Source organism: Glycine soja, chromosome 14, assembly GCF_004193775.1.
Source record: "Glycine soja cultivar W05 chromosome 14, ASM419377v2, whole genome shotgun sequence".
NCBI classification, from domain to species: domain Eukaryota; kingdom Viridiplantae; phylum Streptophyta; class Magnoliopsida; order Fabales; family Fabaceae; genus Glycine; species Glycine soja.
Genome location: NC_041015.1, coordinates 29,007,114 through 29,029,624, shown reverse-complemented (window position 1 = coordinate 29,029,624; position 22,511 = coordinate 29,007,114). Strand labels below are relative to the sequence as shown.

The window sequence follows — 22,511 nt, the reverse complement described above, 5'->3', positions numbered from 1 at the left end:
TAGATTGTTCCTTTTCATCTTAGGACATGCCTCCTATTTTATTTCAGTTTGTTGTTTGAATCTCCACCTACATGCCCTTATCCATCTCGTGTGAGGCAGTGTATGCTTTGGATTCATCCTTTCTACCCTACTTCCTTCAAATGAATGGGATTGTTGAACTTTATTAAACTTTGACATTGCATTTTATTGAACTTTCAAAAACTATGAAATTGTACTTTACCGATCTTTAAATTAGAACTTTGTTATTAGATATATTTACACATCATGAATGTCCACTTTTATTCATAAGTTTGATTATACAGTCAATAATTATTAAGCAGGTTAAAATGTAATAAAGGAAAAAAAATTACACCATATTTTTTATTAGTGATCAAATCTACGACCGATTTATTTTATTTTGAAATTCATTACTAAATACCAAATGAATTGTATTTTAAATTTATTTTATATTTAAAAACTAAATATTAATTAGCGAACATATGAGAGATTGGATTTATTTTTTAATTTATTTTATATTTAAAAATTAATTATTAAATAGTGATCGACTTTATCTTTAATTCATTTTATATTATAAAATTTGAGACCAAATTAGCAACCGACTAGTTTTATTTTAATTTTTTTTTAAAAAAAATAATTTTTCAATGGAAATTGACTTAGAGACTGAACTGTATTTTATTTTTTTATATTGAAAATTTATTTATTTAATAGCGATTGAATTAGCATATGAATGTATGGGTTGCTGATTTGGTCCCAATCAAAAGAGCAACCAAATACGCAACAATCCAATTTTTTTACTTGCGACCGAACATTCGGTTGCTAAATAGTGATGGAATTAAAATTCAGTCGCTAAGGGCTTAGTGACTAGGGTGTTTGTGACACGCATAACTAGTTGGTGTGTCGGTGGCTAACAGTTTTAGTGACTGAATTTAACAATTTAGTGAATGCTTCGGTCGCTAAATCATGTTTTTTTTTTGTAGTGATTTAGAAATAATTGAGGGTTTATAAACATTGAATTTTATTTTTTTTTGCAGGATTTCACAAGTATGAGTGAGTAACTCGAAAAACTAAATCGATTCAAACCAACTTCATGAGTTCAGATCAAAGTTTTTGAGAGTTCAGTCAATCTCGACCCGATCCGTTCAAACTCTTTTACCGTATGAGTTAGGTAACAAGTTATATTTTTTGGACCCGTGACCCGATCCATACCGACTCGTGACATCTAGTTAAATATATTATATATATAAATTAAATTATTAAATACAAAACACTATAATTTTTTGTTAATACAATTTATTAACTTAAATCATCCATGGTTTTCTTTTCTTTTTTTAGACGTTTTTATTTATGTCTTGATTTTGTTTATATTTTCTCATGCTAATACAATATTTTATTTATCTAAAATAAGAATATTGTATTGACATTGAAATAATCTATTCTATTAATCAAATATATTTCCAAAATTTGGTTTCTTTGAAGGAAATTTAATCATTATAAATTTACAAAGCTTTAAGCAAAAATAAATTATTATTTAAAAAAATAATTTTTACAAAATAAAAAAAATTTAAAAATATCCTGACCCAATTAACCCAACATGACCAAATCTGTTTATAATTGAGTTGGTTTGGTTTAGATTTGTCAATAAAATTACACAAATCTAACCTGACCGAACCCATAAAATTTTGATTGCATGGGTAACAAATTTACTCAACCCGACCAGTAAACACCCCTAGGTCCAATTTACCCTCAAAACCTACTTTGTTTTCTTCCCAATTTTGGTCCTTCAAAATATTGAGGTTTGCTTCCAACATGTAGAAAATGGTTATGGGCCAAAATATGTTTTTGGGAACTAGTTTTTCTGTTTTTAAAAGACAATTTTCAGAAATTTTTAATTTCTCATAAATTAATTTCCAAAACTAAGAGAAATTAATTTATTCTAAAAACTATTTTTTTGAAAGGTATTGTGAGAAATTTGTAGATATTTGGAAAAATAATTTTTGTAATAATTTAATACATTTGGAAAATTAATTGTCAAAAAGTATTTCAGGAATGTATTCAATGCTTTCCAAAGATTTAATTTATTTCTAGAATGTATTTAATACATTTGGAAAATAAGTTTAAAGGACATCCGTACTTCTTCGAAAAAAATCCAAAGGAGGAGGGATGCGACACGGGCAACAAAGGGGGTTGAACATCGCCGGAGAAAATGGAATAGAATCAAAAGGAGGGAGAGATGTTGAGATGGAAGGGAAGGGGTGCAGCGTCACTAATGGACGGTTTGGTTGGAGACAAGAAAAAATAAAGAAAGAGAATTAAAAAAATATTTAAATTAAAGTAGAGAGTAAGAGGTCCCATACCAAATTTTGAAAATTTCTTTCCCTTTCTCTCCTACTTCTCCACAACCAAACATACCATTAAGAAGGATAGGAGAGCAAATGTGAGGGAGAGGAGAATAAAATATGAAAGGCAAAATTGCACTTTTGATCCCCCACTTTTGCTCCAATTTCGCATTTGGTTCCCCTATAATTTAATTCACAAATTTGGTCTCCCTTTTTTATAAATTCGTGCAATGTTGGTCCCGAACGAGTCAATTGGATGTTGACCGTTAACCTCAAACGTTGACTGCCACGTGTCAACGTCTGAGAGGTTCCCTAGAAAGGCTTGCATTTTTTTTTACCAGCGCCACCTGGACAAGCTCGTGAAATCGGGTCTCTCCCAAGAAGAAGCCACCGCGCAGTCCCAAGAACTCCAACACGCCTACAAAGTCCTCTCCGACCCCAAGGAACGCGTCTGGTATGACTCCCACCACTCCTAAATCCTTTTCTCCGACCACAAAACTGTCTCCAACTCCTTCATCCCTGACCTCTTCTCCTTCTTTTCCAACACCGTCTATTCCGGCTACATCGACACCGACACCGCATGATATTATGTTACCTTAACTAGGTGTTCACTTCTTGATATTGAAATTTTCAAATCTGGGAAGGTGCCATTACGTGCCCCTAATAAAGCATATGCCAACACCTTAATAAAAGGGTTGGTTGATGGAGAACAGCTTTCAGAGGTGGAAGCCATAGCTTGCAATTCCATAGCTTTCAGAAGGTTTATTCAATCTTTTGGAGGGCTAAGTGTCATCTCCAATCCATAGCTTGCAATTCCCGGCAGGCACAGTGATTGGTGTCCAGAAAGGCTTCAGCTTTAGCTTCTGCTTGCTCCTCCCTTCTCAAGTTCAACAATTTCATTGTAACACTTCTTCTCTCATTCTCGCAGTTTCACATTTTTACAACATTTCTCCAAATTTTATGTTTTAGTTTATGGGATATGGAGATTGTGTTCACATGTGATTTGGGTCTAATTTTGATTTTGTGTTTGTGGGGTTATGGTTCCCATGAGAACATGTTTTGTGGTGCACTAATGTTGTTCGATGAAATGCCCCACTGTCGTGATATTTTTCATTGGCTAGATCCTTTGCATCGGAAAGCTTAACCCATTTCTAATTCTTTGTTTTGTTTTATATTCAACATCAAGAATTGTTCTCTATGGCTGCTTGTGCTTGCTTGAGCTAACATGCTCTGTTGAAAGCATCATTCTCAGTTAGTTTGTATCGGGAGTTTCATGCTTTTGCTTGGTTTTAGGGAGAGTAATAAAAAATAAATTGATTCACAAGCTTGTCCGGGTGGCGCTGGGTAAAAAAAAAAATGCAAGCCTTTCTAGGGAACCTCTCAGACCTTGACACGTAGAAGTCAACGTCTGAGGTTAACGGTCAACGTTTAATTGACGCGTCCGGGACCAACATTACATGGATTTATAAAAAAGGGGGACCAAATTTGTGAATTAAATTATCGGGGGACTAAATGCGAAATTGGAACAAAAGTGGGGGACCAAAAGTGCAATTTTGTCAATATAAAAATATAAACATTGGAAAGTGTGAAAAGGAGAAATAAAATGGAAAAAATCACCTAAGTTATAGTGTTATACCACTGAATATATTTTTTATAGATGAGAAATAGGAAAAAAAACAACAAACAAAAGCAAACTAAGTTCTAATATGAACAACTCTTATTTTATCAACTAAAATCAATAGAGCTAACTGATAAGGACAATGAAACCAATCCAAGAATGTGTCTTCATGTGTAGAACCATATTTGATTAACCTTCCAATCTCAAGCTACAAGATCCTTAATCATACTAATTAGGGGAGTAAGGATGAAAACCAATTGTATCATTTTGAATCAATTCTAGTGCCATTTTAGAATTTCATTCGTGAATTACATTTCTAAAATCTTCCTACCATGCTTTATTGAGAGCTTGATAGATAGCAAAAAGTTAAACCTTAATTAATGCTTGTAGAGCAGCCAAAAGATTCCGAAAAACCACCAAGTCTTACCAAGATGATCGATCTCCGAATATAATTCGCCTTTTGAAAGATCCTTACAAGGTAAAAGCACAAAGCTAAGGCACTTGCTATTTACATCCCCATGTTTACTCAGTATACTATTTTTTTCTATTTATATTTTTTTATTGTCCATTATATGTCCTTTTATTTGTTAAAACATAGTTCTGAAAATTACTTTTCATAACAATATATGCCAATTTTGAAAATTAATTCCCAAAACTATGTTTTAACAAAATACACATAATTTGGGAAACTATTTTTTCAAAACAACATATAAGCCTCATTTTTGTTACTTTTAAAATTCATATTTTCATCCTATCTTTATTATTATTTAAATCCTAATTTTGAACTCTATCTCCATTCGTTCATTGTTCCTTAAACCTTGTTTACATAATAAAGTTTACTCATGTTATTGTACATTTTCCTCAAATGGCACTGCGTTTTAAGGAATTTCCATGATTGACTTCATCTATTATACATTGTACACAATATTTTTTTATATACAATGAAAATAGGAGAAACAATATTTACAAATTAAAGTTGTTGACACCATCATGTGTCTCCTCTTGTTTCTTCCATTGGAAATTTCATAGATGGATTACTTGTCTCTCAATATTTAGCATTGAAATAAGTATGTGTCCAACAATTAGCAATTATTGTGGCTCCTAAAGGAAAGATATGTTCAATATTTCATATTTTATTTATGACTACCGAAAATTACTTTTCAAAATGACATATATCAATTCCAAAAAGTGGTTCAAAAATTATTTTTTGAATTCATATATATTGTTCCAGAATATAATTTTTGGAATCAAGTTTTAACAAAATACACATAATGTTGGAAACTACTTTCTAAAATTGATATATGTTGTTTTGGAAAGAATTTTCTGGAATTATATGTATTTTGTTAAAATATAGTGTTGGAAATTAATTTCCAGAATTAATATATGTTGTTCTGAAAACAATTTTTGGAATTATGTTTTAACAAATAAAAGGGATAATTTACAATAAAAAGTTATAAAGAGAAGGAAGAGGGTGTACATAGGAACAGGATGGTATAAATAGAATTTCCCATATGAAATAAAAAAGCATAGTTGTTGTGGCCTCTTACCCAAACTTCACTCCCTTGTTACATCCAACCCTTAGGTTCTTACTTCATGCATCCTCTTACTGGCTTCCTGCAATCCCAAATGTTTTGAAAATTCCCATATTATCCTCACTTTATTAGGAAATGACCATCCCAAAAAAGTATTTATATTCCAGAAATAGCTACTCTGGAATATTATAATCATATTCCAAAATAGGTGTTTTGGAATAGATTTCCAAATTGCTTATTCCTTTTTTAAAATAATTATTTCATAATATGATTTTTATATTCCAAAATAGGAACACGTAATCTGAAAATTATTCCAAAATATGTTTTTATATCTTGAAATAGTTATTCTAGAATAGGTGACACCACCCCTCTTCCCCTATCATCCTCATATACTTACATTCATGTTCAACATGAGTCTCACTGCAACGCTGTCATCAAGATGAGACTTTGTGCCTCGTCTCATCCGCTCCAGCGCCTAGATCGATCCTCCTTGACATAGGTGAGTCCTCTCCGAAGTATATTGACACTGCATTACAATCTCTAAAGTGGCGGATGCGAATCTCGTTGTTCAAAAAGAAGAAGACACTCTAAATAATGAGAACCGGAAAGGAAAAAAAAAAAATTCCCACTATTGATGTCTTTTAGACTTAACTCTTGGACAAAACAAGGAAGCTTCCACTAAATAACGAGAAATGAAATAAATTTTTCATTGTGATTTGTATATTAATATATGGCAACATAGCAGGATTGACTTGAGAATATTGAAGCTCTCAGTAACATTTGGTAAGGGAGAAATATTCACTTCCTCATGAATCCTAATTTGAAAAACTTAGTCTCACATGTTTGATATGCATTTTTTAAAAATATCTTATTAGGAAACTAACTATGATTCTTGAAAATCATTTTTAACTCATATTTCCACATAAACATTTTGGTGGAATGGTGGGAATCCTACTTTCCCAAAATTAATTTTTGTTGCAATTTTACTATAGTAAAAATATCAATTAAAGTTACTGATAAAAATATAAGTAACTCTTTAATTCTTAAAAAATTTATCTAAATTTTTTTAATAATAAATTAAATAAATTTTCTTCATTCCCAATAATCATGATTTCAGAATATAAAAAAATTTATCTCCTACCAAATGTTCCCTTAAAGTAAAATTTGTATTATAGTACTCTATTTTGGTTTTAAGACTCAAGCATTCTCCACAAAATATTGTTGTTGCTTGAGTCAAGCAATCATATAGCATGGTGAGGCTAGATAACTCAGCTGTAGTTTCTTCTCATACACAACTTGAATCCGAAACTTACTTTAGAAGAATTAGGCACATATTACCTAAACTACCTGTTAGTTAGTGTATTGGAAATCTTTATTAAGTAGAATACATTTTAAAAACTATTTAAAATTTATTTCTTTTTTATAATATAAATTTAGTTATTAAATTTAAATAACAAATTAAAAGTTAAATAATTTTTTGTTACCTTTTGTTATTGGACATCTATTAGATAACTTAATGATAATTGTTACCTCAAAAGTTATTATTCTTGCCTTAAAAACATTACTATGATAAATATGAGAGACATGAGTTTTAGGATCAGTTTGTTAAAATATTTATTTTAATAAAATAAGTAATTTTATGTTGTTTTTAGTGTGTTCATCTAAATTATTTTTGCTTAAAAAATAAAATTCTACTTATTTTGATAAACAAATCCTATCTAGTTAATAAATAAACACTTTTTTGAAAAACACTTATTTTAAAACTGCTTATTTTAGATTTAAACAAACTTAGCCTTAATCATCTATGCCTAAAACTAATCGTTCAACTGGATGATTATTTTAGATTAATTTGATGTCAAATTGTGTTTTGGTTTAAGGATAACTTATTAAGGTTTATTTTTGCAGTAGACCATAATGATACACATTTTAAGAAAATTGGAGTTATGATATTGATAGAAATAATTAAAATTAATTTACAGTGACATTCAATAACGAATTGTCATATAATTAAAATTTGCTAATTCTTGAAATAATTATTTTAAAATTCATATGTAAAAGTAATTTAAAATTATTTGACAGGATAAAAATCCTTACACATAACTAGATAAAACATCCCGTTATAATTATTGAGAATTATGTTTATGTGTAAGGATGGTAAAATGGTAATAAATCGAACCAATCCAAGCTTAGTTTAATACTCGACTTAACAATTAATAAAAATTAGTTGAAATTAGTTTAAAAATTAAATAAGTAAAACATGAGCTGAAAAATTGAGCATGTTAAATAAATAAGTTAAACTCAAATTATAGATAATTTGACTCATTTAATTTGTGAAATAAATAAAAAATAAAAACATGATATATCATAATTTTAAATTGATTCGAATCAATAATATGAACTGAAGTATTCATAAACTTAAACTGAGTTGAATCCAAATTACATAAGAATAAATTTTGTATGTCAAACTTAAATCAAGCTTCAAGTTGAATAAATTTTATTGAATCAAACTGAACTAAGTCAACTCATTTCGAATCCTATTTACATGTATAACAAATAATAAAGTACATACAAAAAATTAAAAAAAAATAAGAAAAACAATCAATGGATCAATTTGTTTAAACTTAAAAAAATAATTTTAAAATAAATATTTTTTAAAAAAGTATTTTTTTAATAGGGAGATAAAATTTTCTTTTCAAAATAAGAAATCACTTCTTTTAAACAGAAAAAATTTAGATAATCACACTGAAAAATTAAAAGGTTGCTTATTTTATTAAAATTAACCTTTTTTAATAAATTAATTTAAACAAACATACTCTGTGGCATCACCGAATAAGTCTCACCCCGTATTGGTGAGGACAAGTACAACGACTTCCATAAAACAAGACGCCTGGGAAAAACAGAAGTGTTATTATTCAATAGAAAAGTTATAATAAATGCGCAAAAAGTTGAAGTGATAAAGAATACAAAATGGAGAACTAAAGAAGCAATCACAAAATTCGCAACGAAGTTCCTTCTAGTGAGTTTAATTAAAGTTGAAGTGATCTATAAGGAATGCAAAAATGAAGAAATGATGAAGCAGCCACGATATTTGCAATGAAGTTCGGAGTTCCCCTCAAGTGAACTTAATTCTACGACACGTGAATAGTGTTTTTTTTTTTTTACGTTCACGTGAATAGTTGTTATAATTAGATGAGTTCAATTATTTTTTTTAAGCTTTGTGTGTGTTATTTTAGGGTTCCCCTTGTATCAATTTATTTTCGTATCTGGACTATACTAATAATTTGACACATTACAGTTAACTTCGGAAAAAAAATAACATACACTTGATTACTATTTAAGATTTATTACTTACACTTTATTATTTTATTTTTTCACATTTTAAATTTACTTTGCATCATAGTTAGTTTTGTAACTAAATTAAAAAAATATTAATTACCCAAATCATAAAAATAAATCTCTGTAAAATTGATTTCTACTTTTCGTAGTTTGTCCATCCGTAAAACATAGTTCAAATGCAACTAGTTGCTTAAAAGCTTTTTAAAAAGTTCACTACACTCGTGCATAACACATTAAACTATTGCAAACTATTGAATTTCCCTTCTTCAGAAATTCCCTCTTATTTATATCAAACCAAACAAAAGAGAATTATATATGATGTATACAAATATATCATCTATAATATTATAATTTTTTAAATGCAGCTTTTATAAGTTTTTTACTCTGCCAGTTTTTGTATTGGTAGTAGAAGATAGATTTTAAAAAAAAAGAGTTAAAATCTTACTTTAGATATAAAAGATAAAAAAAAACCCTATGAATCTATGACAAAAAATAAATAAATTTAATAATGATGAAAGAGAAATAAAAATAAAAAATAAAAGATAGAAGAAGTATAACTATAACTATCATGTTGGAATTCAAATTAAGGCGGCGGGTCTTTCCATAAGCTTTGTGCACGTAAGCTATTTTTCTAAGTTATTTTTTAGAACGTACTTATGAAAATAAGCTAAAAACATCTTATGACTTTTCGTAAGCTCTCTCAAACACTTTCATAAGCCTTTCAAAAAAAAAAAAAAACACTCTTATAAGTACTTATGACATAAGAAATAAGTCTAAATAAGTTGTTAATATGCTCTTTCAAATGGCATCATAGGATCTGTTTGAAAAAACATCTTAACTAAGATCTTTTTCAACAAATTCTTGTCATATAACAACTTATATTATAAGAACTTAAAATTCAATAAGTTATTTGTATTTGAATATTTATGTAAAATTTTAAAAATATTTGTATTTATAGCTACGTAAGCATTAATAAGATGTTGTCTATTTTAAAAATTAAAAAAGAAATCATGATTAAAAATAAATAAACAAACTAATTAAATAACTAATCATACAGACAACATATAAAAGAAATTACTAGAAATATATAAAAATATTATTAATTTATGTTATTGGTATAAAAAAAAAGAAAACATATAAAAAATAAATTTATTAGGAATAAATAACTATAATTTGATGTTTTCATGATTGAATATTTTTATTAATCTGGGTGAAGAAAAAATAAAATAAAATATTTAATTTGAAGGAAAAAAAACATAACAAAATAGAGAACACTCATTCATGGTTTATATATTTTTTTCCTTAGCGGGATTTGGGTCTTTTCGTAAGCTCTGCATAAGTTATTCTTATAATCTATCCTAGAAAACTTGTGAAAATAAGCTAAAAACATCTTATGGACCAGTCATACGATATTTTTGCAATCTCTCAAAACACTGTCATAAGTACTTAAAACATAAGTCTAAATAAATTGTTGATAACCTCCTCCAAATAGTCTTAATTAAAGAGAAATATTATCAACATATTCTCTCAAATACTCCTTTGAGCACACTTTTTACTATTGAATTTATTAAAAATCATAATTTTTATGGGTCTTACATTATATTTAATGAGTTTCTATCTTCATTTTGTACTTTTTAATAAATTTTAACTAATAAAAAGTATTTGTTAAAAAAAAAAATATGCTAAAAGCACTTGTCGTAAGTAAAATGAAAAAAATGAAGTCTAAAATTTGAGAAGTCTACATTTGAATACTTTTGATTTGTAATTTGCAAACATTGTAGTTATATATTTTTTTAAAAATGAGTATTATGCATGGAAGGCAATCTCATTTGAATTACATAGGACTATTGTGGGTACTAAAGTTTTCCATGTAAGTATTTAACGCACAATCAAGTTTGAATCAAATATATTCAAGATTTGATTCCGAAACATCTGATTAAACTACAACAAGTTTATATCAATTGATCTATGCACTTTGATAATGATATTGTGGTTATTTTAAACCTTGATGTATCTAATAAAATCATATATAATTGGATCGATGTGATATAGCTAGTAGAAAAAAGAAACTATTTACGTTTGTATTATCAATTAATTCAAGTCATAATATATTTGTATTATCAGTGTTCAAATTATGAAAATTATATTTTAATTAAGATAATTATATATTTTTATGAATTAAAAATAGAAGAAATTATTTATAATTCAGAGAGATTTTTTAAAAATGTATTTGCCTAAAATATATTTTGTACGATTTCTTAATTTTAATTTTCTATAATATATATATATATATATATATATATATATATATATATATATATATATTTATTGGTACTATCAATTGATTTGAATAAGTACATACTCCTTCATGTCTTTATTTAGTTTATTACAAGGTGGAATTAAAAAAATTCATACATATTAAACAATTTGGTTAATTTTGTTGAGAGCATTAAATTTGCCTTCAATTAGTATTATTTTTTTAAAAAAATTATCCTTATAAATAAAAATATCAAATATTAATAGATTATGTTTTTCCATTATCACATCATTCTAGAATAAATGTTTATTATAGTACTCAAATTCAACAAGCCTCCATACTTATGATTGACAGAATAGATCTCTTAAACACTCAGAGAAACTCGCCATGAATAAATCAAGAAATAGGAAAATCATATCTTTACTGATTTATACTAAGGAAAGATAATGATCATTTATAAATTCGGAACAAATTTATCACATAAGATAAAATGATATAAAATCATATTCTACATTATTTTAAATAATCTAATTAGGGAAATTATACCTTATAGGCTTAATTTCACTTGGTAATAAAAGTTTCAGGTAATTAAGTTTAGTCTAACTTAGTCTTGATATCTACGATTTCCTCTGCGCCTCCACTACCACCGTCGTACTAGCGTACCGAGGAGCACCATTATAGGAAGATTCTACTAGTTGGTAAGAACATTCATGAATGATATTTTTGTGAAAAAAAATTACTGTATAAAAAATTGTACTTATGAAAAAAATTAAAATCCAATTTTATTAATTTAAATTTTATAATAAAGAAGAATGGAAGGACTATAATTGTATTAGAAAAAAGTATAAAAAAATTTACATAATTTAATCATAATCCATCATATATATAAATTTATTAACTTTTAAAATAATTATATTAAAATAATTTAAATAATAATTTATAATTAAATTACTAGTATAAAACCATACTCTCACTGCATCGAGATTAAACTCATTACACTCGTTACTGGTTGTATTATCAGAATGTTGAAATTATGATAGATTTATGAATCCTCTTTTCTCCCGAGATTATCGATGTTACTTTTTATATTATCAGATACTATTTGTGAACTACGTGTCCAAAACCGAACAACACAGGTACGCGTAGAGGTTTTCCACAATCCAGTAATATAGTGTATAAGTTATGGAAGGTTCACAGTTTGCATATTTTTTTACTCTTTCACTTTGTAGTTTAGTTTAAGCCTTTTCAGCTTTTTATTGTTGTCTCATGCAAAATTCTCCAAAATCCCAAACTCAACGCTAACTTGTTCCCTTCTTTATTCCACTTCTCTGCTTCTCTCTGGGTATGTATGCCACTCTCTCCAAACACCATTACCTTGTCAATTTCTTGTCTGCTTATGCTTATGTTGTCTCTTCTTCACTTTAATTTTGTTGTGAGATTGGTTTGTATGAGTTCTTAGATAATCCATGTTGTATATCTATTGCTAATACTGTTTATTTATTCAATTACCTTCTCGATGATGGTTTGGACTATGGATGGTTGGTTATGGAGTTTTGGTCATTATTATTGGTTATTTACAACTAAGTTGATTGTTTTCTATGTGAATTTGAGCTTTGGAATCTTAATATTCCAAAATATCTTCTCCCTCGATCCTCAAAACCCCATTTCCGAAAGGGGCTTGTGTGCTGATTATTTGATTTGATTAGTGTTTGCATTGCAAGTACTTTATCAAATCAGTCAGAAATCAAATTTTATGGTGGTGAGTCATTAAATTTTGTCTGGTCTGCATATAATCTACATCTGAATTGGCCCTCCCCTTTACCCTCTATGGCTATGATGAGCTCAGATAATGAAAACTTATATTAATAGTAGTAAGGACCCAATCTGGTTCTGTTGTATTGTGTCCAATTGAGATGTGTGGCTTTAATTTTCTGCACTACGCATCAATTTTCATTCATTAGATGAAGCTCCTATAGCATGCTAGTAATAATTTGAGTGACCAAAGGACAACAGCGATTAATTTAGTAATTACTTATGATTGTTCTTAAGACAATTATGGTATGTTTTGCAGCCCTGAATGTTCTCTCAATGTTTTCTGTATGATGTTTAGTGTTAATTCAGCAATGCTTAGCTATTAGCACACTACCTGCAAGAAACATCCCAAGAGCTGATAAGAAAATGCAGTTATATCATCATCCCTTGGATTTGGAAAGCCAGAGGGTGAGACTTGCATTGGAGGAGGAGGGTGTAGATTATACATCTCACCATGTCAATCCCATTACTGCCAAGAACTTGGATTCCACTTTCTTCAAGATGAATCGCCATGGAAGAGTCCCGGTTTTCCAAAATGGCTCTCACATCATTTACAATACTATTGATATAATCCAGTATGTCCTATTCTTCACAACCTTTATGTATCATTCTATTCTACTTTTACATGAACAGATGTGCATAAAAGAACTTTGTTTTTGAACAGTTATGTGGAACTTGAAATTGAAAATACCAAAGAAAAAACAGTTGAAAAATTGATTGCTGAGCAAGCTGTTCTCTTCATCTCATTACTCCAAAACCAATTCCCTTAAAGCAGAATATTGTGTATGCACTTTAGATAATGGCAATGTTTTAAATTGCGGTTGTGGACACGGTTTCATTGCAATCTTTGATGTTGTGAGAAATTGTAAATAAATGTGGCCGTGCGGTCACAGAGAGTCCAAAAATCTTGACATTGCTGCTGAAATTGCAGTTGTAGACCCTTGTTTTGAAAACCTTATAATTGAGTGGTTTGTATTGTTTTTTGATAATGCTTAATCAAATATTGAGCTTTTTGCACACTAAGAATGAAAAATGTGTACAACTGGAAGTTACTATCAAATCTTATGTTAAAAATTAGAAGTTTTAGAGTTGCATTGAATGTTCAGGTACATAGAAAGAATTGCTGTGGTTTCCTCAGGGGCTGAGAGTATCAGCGCCAGTAGCAGGGAAGTGATTGAATGGATGCAGAAGATACAAGACTGGGACCCCAAAATTTTCACACTTTCACACATACCCGAGAAATACCGCCTTTATGTTTCCAAGTTCATAAGGCAAGTGGCAATTGCTCGCATGTCCGAGTCACCTGAATTAGCAAGTGATTACCATAGGAAGTTGAAAGAAGCCTACGAGACTGAAGAGAAATTGAAAGAAGCAGATGTTTTGAGAAGGAGCAAGGATCATTTGGTTAGACTGCTTGATGAGGTGGAGAGGCAGCTGAGTGAAACACCTCATTTGGCAGGTCAAGAGTTTACCATGGCTGATGTGATGCTTGTTCCAGTATTAGCTCGTTTAGAACTCTTGGATTTAGAGAATGAGTACATAATTGGAAGGCCAAACATTGCTGAGTACTGGATTTTGGTTCAGCAAAGGCTTAGTTACAAAAAGGTGATTGGTAAGTACTTTAATGGTTGGAGAAAGCACAGAACACTATTAAAAGCATGGTTCTTAGTTCGTATTAGAAGTTTGTTGAAAAGGTACTAGTGCAGTACTTGTATATTTCCAAAAGGAGGTTGAATAAATGAATATAGGAAACAACCTTTCTGTGTATGGTAAAATTAGGAGAACTTAATATTATACATTGTTCTTTGTTTCTGTTGGGAGGAATGGTGGTGATGCTAGGTGCTGGTAAAAGATGGGTAAATTTCTTTGGATTCTATGCAGGGGAAGGGATGCTTGTCAAAGTGGCCAGGCTGCAAAAGATTTTGTGGCTGAGTATTGAAACAATTCATGCATTGCAATCTTCATCTATCAAAAGAATTAAGGAAAGGATAGTATGTTCATACTGACATTGGAAGTACAGGGTTACTGCTGCTTATATGTACATTATTTCTGATACTTGTAAATGCAATCAAAGAAACAGTCTAATGATATACACTTTCATGCTTTGTTCTACGAACAGATTGATAAATTCCAAGTTTCAGTTTGAACAATGACTAGAGACCATATATCATTCACTCTCACTGATCTGTCTCTATGTAACATTAAATTGTAGTGATGTATGGTTATTGACCCGGTCAAAATATTGAGTCTTTGATTTACTCTGCCAAACAATAAATTATAGAATAAGGGATCTAGTTTAACAAGGTACACGAATTATTATAAATCTCTGCATTTGATTCCTATGGATAAAAAAAAGAAATAATAATTTATCAGCTAATTGATTAAACTAATTAGTCATCCTACTAGGTTCGAGGAAGATTGTCTTTACTGAAGAAAGTTTAGACTAGAAAAACAACAAAGTAGCATAACTTTATGCATAAAAAAATAGAGATATCTAAATTATATATTATATAAAAGACAATTGATAGACTAAAATTATATGTACATGTGTTATTTTTTGGTATAATTTTTTTGCTAAATTTTTCTTGCTTCCTACTTTAACCAATGTGATTTATTTATAATAAGTGAAGATGATAAAGGTAATGGAAATCATTTTAATAAATGTGATGAAATTAAAATGATTATGACTTGGTATATAATTTCGTAAACTTTTACTATAAATATACATTTTATTTTTGAAAGAAGAATACTTATATCATTTCATTAATAATCAAAGAACTAATACAATCAAAAGAACTAATACTTATATCATTTCATTGTAAAGAGATGCAGACTATAGAACAATTAATCTAGCCGCCTTCGAAAGGTGAAGAGGGATTTGATTTGCTTATCTATGAATTAAACTCAGACGAGTTACTAGCTAAATTCTTACAAGATTTTATGATTAAACATTATAAGAATTCATAGGGAGATATGAGCTTAGATTGTCAAATAGTTGCTTGCAATATACTTCAAACACAACATTTGAGAGGCCCATTTGAGAACCCATTGGATAGCTGCTAGAAGGCTGGAAGCCTCAGCTTTTGCTGGTGGCAAAATCCCGCGATGTTGAAAGAGGTTTGAGCTATGATAAAATCTCCATTAGTTGGAGTTACGAATGCAAGCATCAAGACCGTGCACACGAGATTCGTTGAAGATAGATGCATCAGTGTTACACTCAATACATCTAAGCATTGGCTTCATCTAGTGGGGAGCAGCTATAGGAGATCGGATGCAATGCATGATAGTTGTTTGTTGAGTTTTGTGAGCTACCCTCTAGTGGCTTATGTACTCAGATGCCAAATTGAGAGACAAGATTGGTGGTGGCTTCACTAAATTTTCCCAAACTTTAATTTTTCATTTCTGCGATGCCAAAGACACCATAGAACTGAAACAAAGGAGTGAATTTGATCATCATTTAGTGTTCATGGAGAGAAAAAATGCAATCATTGAGGTTTTCTACGTTTGTGATAGCTGTTGGAAAATATTTTATTATAATTTAAAATTTAAAGTAAAAACATTTTCTTTTATCAGCTTTGTTTTTAGAAGAAAAAAATGTTTTTTTAGAATTAATTTTCCCACTAAATCTTAAAACTTCCCACTATATTTTGTTTTCCATATCTTTTCCTATCTTTTAGGAAGATATTGTTTTACGAGCACTACTGCAAAAAATACTTTTAACGATGGTTGATAAACCTTTTCAATGACGGTTATGAACCGTCTTTATATTTAACGTCGTTGAAAGTCAAATACAATTAATGATGATTCCAACTACAACCATCATAAAAAAGTTGACATATTCTAAGATGATTCTTTGTTACGAACCGTCTTAGAAAGTACGCTTTCTAAGATGGTTCTTAATAAATAATCGTCTTAGAATATGCACATTCTAAGATGTTTCTTAGGAAAGAATCGTCTTAAAAAGTGAGCTTGGTCATGAAGTTCTTGGTCATGAATTTTGTACATAATGCATTACATAACATGGTTATACTACAACTATATCATATACAATGCATTTGATGAACTAAACTTGAAAACAAAAATCCAAGTCCCCAACATTTTAGAACATACAAATATGAAGACAATCAATGAAACAAAATCATCATGCAAATAATTTAACCAGAGACAAAATGATTTGCAGATAACACTTATAACATAACAGATTTGCAAAAAATGATTTGAATTTGTGGTTGAGTGCCTGGGTTCAAGAGTCATTATCTAGAATTCTAGATTGCTAACATTGCTGGGTTTACAAAAAAATTGGTTGTATGTTGAATTGCTCGATACAAATGTGCTACTTTGTTGAGTCATGAACTTGCTGGGTCAAGAACTTGTTGCAGCTATGAGCTGAAACAATGTGGGTGTTTCATCTGCATTTTGTGTTTTTAGTTGTAGAACAATACTTTGAAGGGGACAACCAAAGCATGGTTGTTTTGGACAATTTGGTATAAGATATGTATTAAAAGAACAGGCTAATTAACTCAGATGTGGCTCAAAATTTTGAGTGAGAAAGAGCTTAACCGTTTTTACTCAATTCTACTGAGAAATGAATTTGTGAGTCAACTCTATATTTTTTTTTACCTAGAATCGTAAATTTGCTGATTTTATGGCAATGTGTATTAGACAGTGATTGTTATGTAGGAGAAAGAATGAGAGGGCCAAGTATGATTTTCAAGAAAAAGGTGTTAAAACTCTCCACCCAAGGTAAATTTCATGCTTAGAGTGATATCTATGTGATTTATGTAGAATGTTGAGTGGCATCAGAAGTTGATGTACTTATTTTTCTTAATTCGAATTCAGTATCTCTCACTTAAGAAGGCTTACATCTCATCTGTGATTATGATATGATAAAGTAAATATCTCTAAGTGATAAACATTATTTTAATGATGACAACTTCCCTATATAGTCTCATTGAAAAACCTCTGGTAAATTGTTGAGTTATAAAAAAAAAAGAATTTTCTGGTAAATGGTGTTGGTTAAATCAACCCAAATCTCCCTGGCATGTGGTTGGAGTCACGTTATTAAACTTGATGAGCCACAACAAAATAACCATTAAGTGAGAACTAGATGGTGGTTATGTATCAACATTATTTAGCAAGAAGACCATGTATATAATGTTATCTGATATATGTTTTTGCTGATCATGTGCAAGAGTTTGACTTGTCTACTTTCTTATAATTTTCTCATTGTTTTGGAGTCTAGTAAGATGAAATATGGTCCCACCTTGTTTAGGTTTGAGAACATGTACCTTGTTTACCATTTTCATAAGAGGAATGGTTTAGTCCACATGTGGCTTAATATGCTTTTTTTAAATTAATGAGGAATCAGTATTCTCAAGGAAAAGGTGGGAGTGATATATTGGAACCATAGTGTTAGAAGGCAGAAACTGAGACTTGGTTTGAAGTTTTGCTTAAGAAGAAACAAGTAAAACACAAAAAAAAAAAAAAATGAAGCTTCACTGGCCCAAGGATGGTTATGCTAATTCAAAGTTATTTCTTAGAATGTCTTTCGGTAGATGGAGGAAGAGCTAAATTAAAATATCGGGGCTGGAGAATATTGGCGTCCATGTTTTGGACTGCTTGCAAAAGATAAAACTGTGGCAACAAAAAACAATTGTTTTGGTCATGACCTATACTGCATTTATAACATTAATGAGAGAGGGTTTCAGAGTTTGCACACATAAAGTATACGGCTAAAGCATTGAGGGAAGGTCCTGGGATCTTCATACTCGATGAAGGGCACAATCCAAGAAGCACTAAGTTGAGGTTGAGGAAAGGGTTGATGAAACTGAAAACACATCTAAGAATACTACTTTCCAGTACATTATTTCAGAACAATTTTTGTGAATATTTCAACACACTTTGGTTGGCAAGGACAAAGGTTATCTCCGAAGTGCTTGATAAATTAGACCCGATTAGCAGAAGGAAAAGCAAAAAATAGTAGAAAAGGCACATCATTTGCTAGAGCCACAAGCTACAAAATTGTTCTTAGATAAAATTGCTAAGAAAATTGACTTGGGTATTGGAAATGAGAGGATGCACGGTCTAAACATGTTGACAGAAACATGTTAAAATATTTCCTTCTAACCATTCATTGGACAAAAAAATCTTTTGACAAATCATTATAGTATAGCAAAATAATATCATTACTCTATACTCTATAGTATAACACCACCAATAATGTTATAAATAAACATATGCAGTATGCACTATGTAATAGTTATACAGTAGGTGAAAGGCAGGGACGAGTCGAAATGGCTGAAGTAGAGAGTGTGTAGATTCCTCAAGTCAATAAGGACTGTGTTTTTATTTGATTCTATGGAGCAGGCTTTGAAGCAGTTACCTAGAGAAAAGATCCATGTAGCCACGAAATTTGGCATTACAGTAGCAAAATTTCCTAATTTTCAAATCAAAGGGACACCAAAGTATGTGCGGTCGTGTTGTGAAGCAAGCTTAAAACGCCTTGTTGTTGAATACATTGATCTCTATTATCAGCACATAATTGACCAAACAATACCTATAGAGGAAGCAGTTGGGGATCCTTCTTCTAATACACCTTTTAACTGCTTCAACTTTATTATATATTTGTTACTTTTTAGTACATATTATGTCATCATGTGACTCATCTCACTAGACACTAGTTACATGTCAATAAGTTTGTTCAATTGTTTTAGGTGGGTGAACTTAAGAAACTTGTGGAAGAGGGTAAAGTCAAGTATATAGGGTTATCTGAAGCGAGTCCATATACAATAACAAGAGCACATGCAATTCATCCATGACTGCTTTACAAATAAAGTGGAACTATGGACTCATGACATTGAACAGGAGATAATTCCTCTCAGCAGGTCAGTTCAACTTCCCCAAATTCATAGTAATGTACAACTCTTATAACTATTTTTTCACTAATAAATAAGTAATTTGAATTATTTCTATTTAATTATGAGGCACATTAAAAGAGGGTAGAAAAATAAGACTAACAAATTTGGTTAGCTAGATTTTTTGTTTATGTTATCATGAGATCACTTTGTTAAAAGATTTTATTGATATAGGGAGCTTGGCATTGGAATTGTAGCATATAGCCTTGTTGGTCGAGGCTTTTTTGGTGCCAAAGGTTGAGCGGACTGAGTATGTAGCTTCAAAGCAAAATTCTTCATTTGGACCAATGTTCACAGGAGCAACATTTGTGCAGCCAAACAAACCAGGATTCAAGATCAATGGCCACTCTATCAGGTAATTATATAGTTCATATAGTGTCACTTACTTTTGCAAAGTTTTTATTTGTAGTTTTTCTCGTACATATAATATTCATATATTTTGTGTTTGACTGACAGAATGACAGTAGAGTTTGTAATCTAATATTCTTTAAAATATTATACTACACTGCACCCTAATTTAATTCTATGGACAAAAAAGAAAAATCCTAAATGTAAAGTTAAAAATAATATGAACTACTTAAAAATAATTGTAGTGTTTTAAAATAATGTCATTTACTAATTAATTAATTATAAATATAATTGTTTTAAACAAATTTAAAGAGAAAAACTACTAATTAAGAACATGGAACTATATATAAAGACTGAATGAATTCAAGGCCATGAGAAAAAACAATACCAAGAAGATCGAGATAAGGCTGGACCTAGTAAGCAAATTCACTGATCGAGAAAAACTCTGGTCTTATACAATTTTAAAAGTTCAGTTGTTGGAGTCACAATGATTACATCTGGGTTGCCACTTACATGCAGTAGTGTTCAAACAAATAATGTAAACCTGCAAAATTAAACCAGATGCAATAGCGTTCAAACAAATAATATAAACCTGCAAAATTAAACCAGAATTTGTATTATTCTACTGTCATATGGGAAAACTACATACATAGAGGGACCAAAACTATATGTTTTTCTTTAAGCTAAGTTAAAGATTTAAGACACAGAAGTTACTAATAAAAATAACAGAAATATAATATATCAACACAGCTGCTTTCATACCTACATCATCCAAACCTCATTACAAGGGATGCTTCCATTAAGAGGCTAATAAAAATAACAAAAATTTCATATGAACACAACTGCTTTTTAAGTTTCTAAGCTTTAGTTTCCAATACATCATCAGCTACCCCAACTTGTAAAAATATATCAAATCCGCAATTGTAGCTAACTTAATCTTCAAAGCATTTCATATGGACCCAAGAGTTATAAAAATCCAAAATTTATAGAATTGAAAAATGTTTTGAAGACAATGCACATGCCAAACAAGCTTCGATACTCATAAGCTAGATAATGCACAAACAATAATATACATTCAAAGGAACAATTACCAAATAGTCACGGCGTGATAACCTTCATACTCATAAGCTTCAGTCAGTGACGACGTGAGGGAGACCTTGACGGAGGAGAACTTCGACCAACCTCGAGGGAGAGACCGCCTTAGAACGCGCCGAAGCAGAGTCAATGAGTGCGCGAGGGAGGGCAAAATGGTGGGGAACTTGGAGGGAGGTCGAGGGAGAATGAGAACCAAGAACAATTGCAGAGAGGTATGACAGAGTGTGGTGGGGAACTTGGAGATAGAGAGGTCGAGGGAGAATGAGAACGCACAAAGAACAGTTGCAGAGAGGTAGGGCACCTTTAATTTTGGGAATGAGAACGAAGACGATTTTTAAGTAAAACCCGTCGTAGTTTTTATTCCATAAAATTATAGGATTGCCAGCAACGTACATTCTAAGATGGTTTCTAATAACCGCCTTAGAATGTCAGTCGTAAAAAGCATTTTTCATTTCACTAATTACAAAATTACCACCGCGATACTTTCTAAGACGGTTCCACAGAGAACCGCCTTAGAAACAGTGTCGTAAAAAATAACATTTGTAGTAGTGGAGGTCAAATCTTTTCCTAATTAAGCTCATGTAGTTGGGGAAGTTTTAGCCTTTTTTTATCCGTTGAAAGACAGTTGCTGCACGTAGAATATTTTCTGTTTGTTACCCTTGTGTTGCTCAACGTTGAAGTTCTTTGGCTATATATATATCAATCTTCTCCTTTAGCAACAAAGAGATACACATACTGAAATCAAACCATGCATATTTTGTCTATTTTTCCTTTTTATAAAATTATATTACTACATAAAAAATGTTTTGGATCTTGTTGTTTCTTTGGTTCAGAGATTTTTCACTACACACGATTGGTCGGACGGGTTGATGTATTTTTGGAGAAGAGCGCATTATAATTTGTTGAATCAAAGAGATTGAAGTCATGAAGACTAGTATTAGGATCTTATGGTTGTAATAATCTTACAATGCCAAACATGTTTATAAAAATGTGACATTTGTATCATATGTATTTAGACTAAGTTTTATTATCCACGCTTAGTGGTAATCAAATATGAGAAGATAAATGTATTGATATCGAATTTTCTTATAAGCAATGAATTCAACATTGTGTAATCGATTATCAAGTTTAGTAATCAATTATAAAGTTTTAGAATAAATTAACATCAAAATTTACTACTCTTGAAATATTGGCAAGTTTTATCGAATTAATCGATTATCATGTTTTGTAATTGATTATCTAAGGTAGTTTTAGCAAAAGGAA

The 22,511-nt window shown here is 30.3% G+C and overlaps 2 protein-coding genes and 1 long non-coding RNA gene across 8 annotated transcripts; 2 read left to right on the top strand and 1 right to left on the bottom strand.

Moving 5' to 3' along the window:
* Window positions 1-5,391: 5,391 nt before the first annotated feature.
* Window positions 5,392-6,051, bottom strand: LOC114384359. Its single transcript, XR_003660654.1, has 2 exons — window positions 5,884-6,051; window positions 5,392-5,568 (listed from the first exon to the last, which is right to left on the bottom strand). It is a non-coding gene; the product is annotated as an uncharacterized LOC114384359 (long non-coding RNA).
* A 6,046-nt stretch (window positions 6,052-12,097) lies between these two features.
* On the top strand, window positions 12,098-15,071 carry LOC114382982 (glutathione S-transferase TCHQD-like). 6 transcript variants are annotated; one of them, XM_028342544.1, is made up of 4 exons: window positions 12,098-12,215; window positions 13,190-13,466; window positions 13,998-14,503; window positions 14,773-15,071. In XM_028342544.1, the coding sequence occupies exons 2-4, from the start codon at window positions 13,258-13,260 to the stop codon at window positions 14,895-14,897; spliced, it is 840 nt and encodes a 279-aa protein (XP_028198345.1). In that variant the 5' UTR covers window positions 12,098-12,215; window positions 13,190-13,257; the 3' UTR covers window positions 14,898-15,071. The 6 variants fall into 6 exon arrangements, with proteins under 6 accessions (XP_028198345.1, XP_028198344.1, XP_028198342.1 ...); XM_028342543.1 differs by having other exon boundaries at window positions 12,101-12,215; window positions 13,151-13,466; XM_028342541.1 differs by lacking the exon at window positions 12,098-12,215 and adding an exon at window positions 12,257-12,421.
* Window positions 15,072-19,248: 4,177 nt separating this feature from the next.
* Window positions 19,249-20,046, top strand: LOC114383987 (probable aldo-keto reductase 1). Its single transcript, XM_028343673.1, is given in 5 exon segments — window positions 19,249-19,461; window positions 19,605-19,704; window positions 19,707-19,727; window positions 19,730-19,775; window positions 19,980-20,046. Coding segments are annotated over 5 exon segments (447 nt in total).
* Window positions 20,047-22,511: the final 2,465 nt, after the last annotated feature.

Coding starts and splice junctions, on each gene's coding strand:
- LOC114382982 (XM_028342544.1), top strand. CDS start 13,258: ATGCAGTTATATCATCATCCCTTGGATTTGGAAAGCCAGAGGGTGAGA. Junction 13,467..13,997: donor AATACTATTGATATAATCCA/GTATGTCCTATT, acceptor TTGAATGTTCAG/GTACATAGAAAGAATTGCTG. Junction 14,504..14,772: donor TAGTTACAAAAAGGTGATTG/GTAAGTACTTTA, acceptor GATTCTATGCAG/GGGAAGGGATGCTTGTCAAA.